Source organism: Brachyhypopomus gauderio, unplaced genomic scaffold (assembly GCF_052324685.1).
Source record: "Brachyhypopomus gauderio isolate BG-103 unplaced genomic scaffold, BGAUD_0.2 sc114, whole genome shotgun sequence".
Taxonomy (NCBI): Eukaryota; Metazoa; Chordata; class Actinopteri; order Gymnotiformes; family Hypopomidae; genus Brachyhypopomus; species Brachyhypopomus gauderio.
Window position 1 is genome coordinate 559,726 of NW_027506935.1, and position 8,866 is coordinate 568,591.

At 41.5% G+C, this 8,866-nt stretch overlaps 2 protein-coding genes across 2 annotated transcripts; both read left to right on the plus strand.

Annotated features, from left to right (window-relative positions):
• The first annotated feature begins 842 nt into the window (after positions 1-842).
• On the plus strand, positions 843-2,440 carry LOC143497882 (interferon-induced very large GTPase 1-like). Its single transcript, XM_076993499.1, has 2 exons — positions 843-2,310; positions 2,436-2,440. The coding sequence occupies exons 1-2, from the start codon at positions 1,119-1,121 to the stop codon at positions 2,438-2,440; spliced, it is 1,197 nt and encodes a 398-aa protein (XP_076849614.1). The 5' UTR covers positions 843-1,118.
• LOC143497891 (interferon-induced very large GTPase 1-like) lies at positions 2,399-6,553 on the plus strand. The gene has a single exon (XM_076993512.1). It carries the CDS (start codon positions 2,502-2,504, stop codon positions 5,949-5,951), a length of 3,450 nt encoding a protein of 1,149 aa, XP_076849627.1. The 5' UTR covers positions 2,399-2,501; the 3' UTR covers positions 5,952-6,553.
• The last annotated feature ends 2,313 nt before the right edge of the window (positions 6,554-8,866 follow it).

Genomic DNA, 8,866 nt, shown 5'->3' on the forward strand with positions numbered 1-8,866 from the left:
AAAAAAACTGTTAAAGTGGATTTTGTAACTTTGGTGGTTTGGTTAATGAACATTCCTTGATAATGTTCAACACATTCCTTGATGTGTTACCATAGGTGGTTTTATAATCATGATACCCTATGAACATATTATGTAAATGCTGGTTTCTCTGTTTCAGTATAGACCACAGTCACCAGAAAGAAAGTATGTTTAAGCTTAAAGAAAGATTAAGGTGTTTTTCTTTTGAATATCTTTTTTTTTTCTTTTTTTGGTTTTATTTTTATATGGAGAACTCTCAGAGCTTTATATAGATAATATAACGTATAAATGTATAATTCAAGTAGTCTCACTCTCTCTCTCTCTCTCTATGTGTATAGATAGATAGAAAGTAAGTAAATAAGTAAGTACGTAAGTACACTTAGGCCATTTTAGTATTCTGACCAAGAGCCTTTAACATCTCTTCTTCTATATGTGTTTAGTTTTACAAGATCATGCAGGAGAAAAGTTCTGAGGTGAAAAACAGTAGACACAACTCCAGAGACCACGGTAATGTGGAATACTTTACAATGACATTGACTTTTTATTTAAAGACCATTGGTCTTTCATAGCTATTTCTTGTTACATGTATTGAGTCTTTGTGTATGTCATGCGGTGAAATTTAATTTATATTTTTTGGGAATATATTCATTTATCTACTATTTATTATTAATATATCTGCTATTTATTATTCAATTGTACAGTAAATCAAGAAAAAAAATTGTGGTTGAATGTAAATAATCATTTGTATTTTATTTCACAATTTAAATTGCAGTATATTAATTTAAAGCCACTGTTTAAATTTGTAGGGTGATTGAAGCAGAGATGAAACCCCAGACTGATGTAGAGGAAGAACATTGACCTGCAGAAATTGAATCTTCTTTTTGGTCACAAATCCACAAATCCAAGAGTGTCACAAATATAATACAGCTTAAGCAATTGGGTGTAGAAGAGTATGACTTGCTTGCAAAGCAACAGTTGAGGATAATGCTCTTTAGACAATTATAGGAGTAAAAACCTTTCAGAGGATTTTAAAGATCAGCATCTTCAAACTAGAGAAAAAAAGAATTGTTGGTATTGGGCAAACTGTCACTACCATCGAAATGTCAAATGCCGTCCAATGCACTGGGTCAAATGCCCCAGACCCTCAAAGAGGAGACGAACTGCAAAGTTCTCCTGATATGCATTCTGGGCTACCAAAGGCATGTCAGTTTATTTTTTTTAAATTGGGCCTTTGTAGCTTATATCCACGCAAAATTACAGTGGCTGATCTTCTTTCCATAAACTCTTTGTCATTAACCAACAATCAACCTAGAACAGACAGTGAGCTTTGGCGTTATTTTGTTAACAAACTCATGATGTTGGATGTGAAATGTAGATATGTCCGTTGTGAACATGCTAAGGAGGAGTGCACAATCAGAAGTGCAAATGAGGATGATTTCTTCAGTTTTGGAGAAGAAATAAATGAAAGTGCTGATGAAAAGACTCACATCCACCCTATGGATGTTCACATGGCAGTTTTCCACTGCACTGATGATTTTGCACGAGAGCGTTTCATTAGTAAGCTGTCAGCATGTCAGTTTGCTCTTCCTCTACTGGTACCCAATCTCTCTACAGGACAAATAGAGGTTCCTCTTTATGCACTTCAACAGATTAAAAAAATATGGGCATCAAATAGTCAAACAGGAACAGAACAACATGTAAGTGAATATATATTAAGCTCTCATGTTCGAGTTGTGTCCTTCATTAGAGTTGGGACCTCCAAAATTTCAAAATCTCAGATTATGAATTATATCCTGAATGATAATAAGCATCCAGCATATTTCAGCCGACACTGTGATGGAAACACAAAAACTCGTCTACTGTTGGATGGTGTTGCAGAGATTTCTTGGTATTGTCCAGGGGGGAGCAAAGACTGTATTTTCCAGGAATGTGTATCTTTAATCAACCTCCATGGAGATGCCAACAAACATCCAGGACAGCTAGAGTTCATACAGAGAATAAGCTCAGTCATTGTTGTTTTGCTTCCAGAAGACCCACGGGAACCTGAGATAGTGGAGTCAGTAAAGAGACTACAAGAGACCCAGATTCCCTTGATCTTCTTGTTTAGTGGTGTGGAACATGTGACATCAAGCAGTGACAATAGAATTGCTGCTAAGAACAGAAATGATGCTGAACTGAAAAGAGAAATTGTCTCCAAAGTTACATGTGTTCTCCACAAACAGAATGATGTGCAAAGTTTAGAGAGTCACATAGACACAGCAATAAAGAGTGGACTCATCACTACCACAGAAAGTAAAGCGGTATGGATTGGACAACAGAGAGCAAAACATCTAATGGATATTTTGGGAATAGACAGAGAAGTACAGAACAGCCATGACAAGTTGATAAGTCTTAAAGATGAGTACCTACCACTGCAGGGTGAGCACTGGAATAAGTGGAGCAAATATGATAAAAAGGTTCACCAATTACAGAGCAGAAGAGACATGAGTATTGACCAGCAACTCACTGAAGTTGATTCAAAGAAAAATAAAATTCGCAAAGCACAACAAAAAGAATCACGGAATTTGAATAATTTTATGACTCAGTTCTGTAAGTATGCATTGGCCAGAACAGAAACTAATGAGAGAATAGCCATGTTGAACTGGCTCAGGAAATTTCTGGATGATGCCTTCACTGGTGTGGTGACTGATCTTCAGGAACAATACCACACAACATGGACAGATACCAGGAAAGATACAACAGAAGAGGATATAAAAGTTCAGTTACTGCATCACCTTAAGGTAATATCTGAGAAGATCAAATCTGCTTCTTTCAAGGTCCATCACATCATGCGGGAAATTGCACAAATATATGAAGCTGTTTGCTCTTCTCAAGAAAGCAGAGCTGTGTGTGGTTTTGAGGTAGACAGGCTCCCTGAATTCGGTGCTGAAATCATGATGTCAGGACTTGCCATTGAGCTGTTAGATGGGGATGCTAACCATATTCCGTTGAAATGGATCAGTGCTGTCCTAGACAAACTTATTCAGAATATTAAAGACCAAAGAGTGTTTGTAATATCTGTTCTTGGGTTGCAAAGTTCTGGGAAATCTACCTTATTGAATGTTTTGTTTGGTCTCCAGTTTGCTGTAAGTGCTGGTCGATGCACAAAAGGGGCTTTCATGCAATTAGTCCCTGTACAAGAAGAGCTTAGAGACCAGCAACACTTTGATTATGTCTTACTGGTGGACACTGAGGGCCTGCAATCTGTGGAGGCTGATGCATCATTAACTCATGATAATGAACTGGCCACTTTTGTAGTTGGTCTTGGGGACGTCACTATAATTAATGTCATGGGAGAAAATACAGCTGAAATCCAAAACATCCTGCCCATATGTTTCCAAGCCTTTTTGAGAATGGCGTCAGTAGAAATAAAACCACGTTGTTTTCTTGTTCAGCAGAATATTACAGAGACTGCTGCAAAAGATAAAACTCAAGAAGGGAGAAGACAACTGATTTCAAAACTAGATGAAATGTCAAAAATAGCTGCAGAGGCTGAGGATAGGGAGGTCACTGGCTTCAGTGATATAATACAGTTTGATGCTGAGACTCATGTATTTTACTTCAAGAATTATTTTGATGGAGACCCTCCTATGGCTCCCCCAAAACCCTCCTATACTCAAAATGCTCAGGAGCTGAAAACAAAGCTGCTGTCCATTGCAAAAATGCAGGACAGCTGTAAGCCTCCCTTGATCTCTGAACTGAGAACACGGATTCAGCATCTGTGGAACGCACTCATGAAAGAAAACTTTGTTTTTCATTTCAAGAATGCACTGCAATATATGGTGTACTCAAAGTTAGAGCAACACTATGGAACATGGTCATGGAAACTGAGAAAACATGCCCTTGAGACACAGAACACTCTGCACTACAAGATTATTAGCAATGAGTCTCATGACACACCAACAGGGCAATTCAAACAGGACTTTGACAGTATCTACCAAGATATCAAAGTAGAAGTTGATAAGTACTTCCGGGAAGAAAAATACCCTGAGATTCTTGTGCAGTGGAGAAATAGCATTGACAAAAGATTAGAAACTCTGAATACAGAACTGATTGAAGAGACATATGCCATTGAGAGAGAACTGATTAACATGAAAACGTACCGCTTAGAACTAGACCAAAGAAGAAGAAAATATGAGGCTGATCTGCTCCAGAAGAGCAAAAACTTGGCCACTCAAATAAAGACAGAAAAACTTAGTGAGGAAGAGCTCTATGTACAATTCAACACAATGTGGACAGAATGGGAAAACAGGGTGGCTGCAGAGAAACCTCAAAAGAATCCAAGAAATATTCAAGCTGAAGTTGAAAAAGTCTTGGAAATTTGTTTCCAGAAATTCTGGAATATAATATTTCCTATAAAAGAAGAACCTTGCTGTAATGTGGATGGTATTGTAAAGGATTCATGTAAAAGGTTTTTGAGAAGTTTAGAGAAATTAATGATTTTTGAATTAGCAAGTCAAAGAGTCCAAGACGGCATAGAGCAAATTCTTGCCAAAAGAGACAAAGAGAATTTTGGCATTAATGATAATTTCATTCATCACATGGTCTCAGAAATCAATTCTATGATAGAACAATATGAGAAGTCATCCGGCATTCAGTTCATTGGTGTCATCAAAGCTCAGATAGCTGTCAATGCTTGCATTAAGGCTGTTAAGAACCTCAAAACACTGAATGAAAATTTCATTAGAACGCATGATCCATTAATATATTTTAACAGCAAGAAGGAGGAATATTTCAACCTATTTAAACATGTTTTTGAGGGAGCAACATCAGTGACATTCTTTGTTAGATATCTTGTGAATTACCTGCAAACAGCTGTGCAAGATGCAGTCACAAAGAAACTTTGCATTGACATTGTGGGTGATCTGAAGTCAAACCTGCCAGCTTTCACTGGGAACAGATCTAAACTGGAAAATTATATACTGAAATATTTAGCTGAAAAGGAGAAGTTTGATTTGTATGTCAAGTACATTCATGAACCACAAAATGTTCTTAAAATGTTTATTACTGAACACACAGAAATGTATCTAAGTGATAAAACAAAAATGGAGAGAATGGTAAGGGCAGCATGGTCATCGTTTATTAAGCCGATCATATCTAACAGTAACTTGGCAACTATAAAGCTGGTGGAGATACAAGGAAATGTAAATGCCAGTGCATGGCTTGATGAATTCTGTGGCAAACTTAGCAGACATATGGCCATTTCAAGGATGGATCTTAAAAATATTGAGAAGGAAGACCTTCAGGACCCAGATTTTTTTAATAAGCATTTTGCAGAGCGTTTAAAATTAGCTATTGACTCGGGAAGTAAAAAACATACAGAACAGTTTACCTCTGGTCCAATGCTTTTTAGGTTCACAAGCAGGCCAGATGATATTTTGTTCAAACTGCTGAATGGATGCTGGGAGCAGTGTCCATTCTGTAAAGCCGTGTGCACCAACACCATCCCTGATCATGACTGTGATCACTCTGTTCACCTGCATCGTCCTCAAGTACTGGGGAATGTATGTAATAAGTCTCCAGATCCTGCTGATGAATACTGGCCAGAGAGCCCAATAAACACAGAGAAACAGTTCTTTTTAAAATTCTGTACTTCTGTTGTCAAAAGCTCTTACAAATTCTTCTCAGCAAAATCTGAAAGTTGGGTTTCATTCAGGGAGTACAGACAGGCTGGTCCTCCATATGACAGATGGAATATTCAAGATCATGGAAGTGAGGGACTCTACTGGAAATGGTTCATCTGCACTTTCAGGGCACAACTGGAGGAGTTTTATGGTGGGAAATTTGAAGGCTGTGGTGAAATCCCTAAAGAATGGGAAGAAATTACAAAGATGGAGGCCCTGTCAGAGCTGAATATAATGGACTCAACTCTGTGCTTGTTTACTATATACTGAAATAGCAGTGGAGGAATTTTTAATGAACGTTTTATCTTTATTTTTACAAAACCATCTCGGCTCAAGCCTGACTAGAGATATGGGAAAACTGATAGGCAAATGCAGGTGGAAGTGAGAAAAAGTGTTTGCCAAGGTTGTTCTAAGATTTCTGGTGTCTTATGAATGTCTGTAACAGAATTCAGGACTGCATCTGGAATAAAGCATAGCAGGACTTCACACATACCCATATAATGCAGAGACTGAAACAGAATGTAACAACGTAGTAAATTAGTGAAGTAATACATGTAGACGTCTATTTCCACAGGTCATTACAATGATAAAACTGTGGAGAGCACATAACTTTCAAAACAGTGTGTGTTCTTTGGATGCCAAACTATACCATAATTATATGTTTAAAAATGAAAATATTTTGTAGGACAGGAATTTACATGTCAATATGTGTCTAATGTGCTGATTTTATGACTATTACTTTTATTTTTGATCATTTTTGTTAATGTTACTAATAATGTGGAATTTTTCACATTCCACAAATTTTCTCTTGATATTGATGTCTTAACCTAGTATTTAAGTTTCAGTGCTGGTACTTACAGTAACATAAATTCAATAAGAAATAAAGGATACATTTCATCTTATATAAAGTGATGATTATTTTATTTTATTTTATTTTTTTTGGGGGGGGGGGGGGGGGTTAGGTGTCAGGCAATGACAAATGACTGACAAAATGTAAAAAGTGTTATAAGAGTTAAAGTGTTACAAATAAATCCAAACAGAATTGAATCTTTAAAATCAATGTGAAATCTGACAGTTTGTTACTCTACACTTTTGGCACCAAACAAAATATCATAGAGAAGCTAAATTTAATGTTTAGTCTTTGGCAATACATTTCTTTAAAACAGCTACACACACTGAGAAGCCTACTAGCCAATAGCTGCATGTCCATGAATGACCAACTGACCAATCATATGTGAGAAGGCAGAACCTGTAAAGAATGTTCAAAGCAATAAAAAAATAGCTGCAACGTGTATGGAAACTGTAGAAAGCACATGTCAACATTAAAGGAAGGTCACATCCCAGGCATTTTAGAAATCTCAGCCACACACATTTTACATCCCAAAAAGATTAAAATACCCTCCCTCTAAAACACATTGTTACGTCCAGCTCCGCCCTCCTCCCTGGTCCCACCTAGTTTCCCCGGTTCTGTGCTTTCCCTTGTGTCTGTTCCGCCCCCGTCGTTAGTGCCCACACCTGAATCTCGTTTCACTCCCCTGTTCAGTGTATATCTTCCCTTCTGTTTCAGTCCGTGTTGGTCATTGTTAGTAAGTGCATCCCTCTGTGTCTTCCTTGCCCTCGTTCTGCTTTGCCGTCTTGCTGTTTGATGTTTCTGTTACGCTAATTTTCCTGCACCTGGTAGTTTTGTCTGTCTAGTCTGTTCCTCATCTTTAATAAACTAGTCAAATCTTGCACTTGCGTCACGCCTGTCCCCATGAAACGTTACATAATGACCGACATAAAAAGTATGACGCAGCAAATACAGCCAGCTTTCGCTATCCTCGCTACGTCCCGTGTTAGTGAGCATTTCCGCGACAAATTGGACGATCTCCAGTCCTTCCTGATAAGGGATACTACAGGGAAACCCACATGCCTGCCCTCTCTTGCTCGTTGCCCTGAAATCTATATTGGAGAACACAGATCCGTGAAGATGTTCATACTACAGTGTGCCGAGTACGCCAGGTTGCTGACTTGTCCCCCTCCACCAGACAGGGCGCTTGTTTTGTTTTTCCGGTCCTTACTGGAAGGCAAAACGCTTGAATGGGGTGACATAATCTTAGCCACCCGCCTCGATGAGGCATGGACAGTAGAGGGGTTTTTTAGGCTAATGCGTCTTCGGTTCGCTGGAGTTTCCCCACCTGCAGTAAACACCAACCCTGCTCCTGACGACGGCGCCTCGGCGTTCCCCGCTCCTGACGACGCCTGCCTGGCATTCCCCGCTCCTGACGACGATGCCTGCCCGGCGTCCCCCGCTCCTGACGACGCCTGCACAGCGTCCCCGGCTCCTGACGATGCCTGCCCGGCGTCCCCGGCTCCCAACGACGTCTCCTCTGCCGCCTCAGCCCCCGACGACGTCTCTTCTGCCGCCTCGGCCCCCGACGACGTCTCCTCTGCCCCCTCGGCCCCCGACGTCGTCTCCTCTGCCGCCTCGGCCCCCGAGCTCTCCAGGGCCGACTCTGCGCCTCTGCCTCCTGTTCCCGCTGCCTGCCGGCGGACCCCGCCTGTTCCCGCTGCCCGTCGGCGGACCCCGCCTGTTCCCGCTGCCCGCCGGCGGACCCCGCCTGTTCCCGCTGCCCGCCGGCGGACCCCGCCTGTTCCCGCTGCCCGCTGGCGGTCTCTGCAAGTCCCCGTGCCCAGTCGGCCTGTCCTGCCGGTCCCCACAGGCCCCAGCCCGACTCCTACTGCTCCGCAGGCTCCCATGACCGCTTGTCTGACTGCGCAGGTCCCCGCAGTGGCTGCTTTGCCTGCCTGTGGGCCTGGGACTGGGTCTGTGCCATCCTGTTTCCGTGCTGGCCCTTCTGTTGATCCTGTTTTGCCCTTACCTGTGTTCCCTTTGTTGCCCTGTCCCGTGCCTGGTTTTCTGTTGATCCCTGTCCCTGTGTGTGTGTCTATTCGTGTCCACGTGTCCGTCCCTGTGTCTGTGTCTGGTGGTTTCCTCCAGGTCCCTGTGCCCATCTCGGTTCCCCAGATTGTCACCCACTTTGTCCCCGTCCCAATCTCCGTTGTCGTCCGCCTGTTGTCTTCTGTGTCCCGGTCTTCCCTTGTGTCCGATCCTGTTCCATTGCCCCCATCTTGTCCGGCCCCCTTGATCCCGCCTCCTGTGTTGACTCCCTGTCCTGTCCCGTTCCCGTGTCACCTCCCGTCCC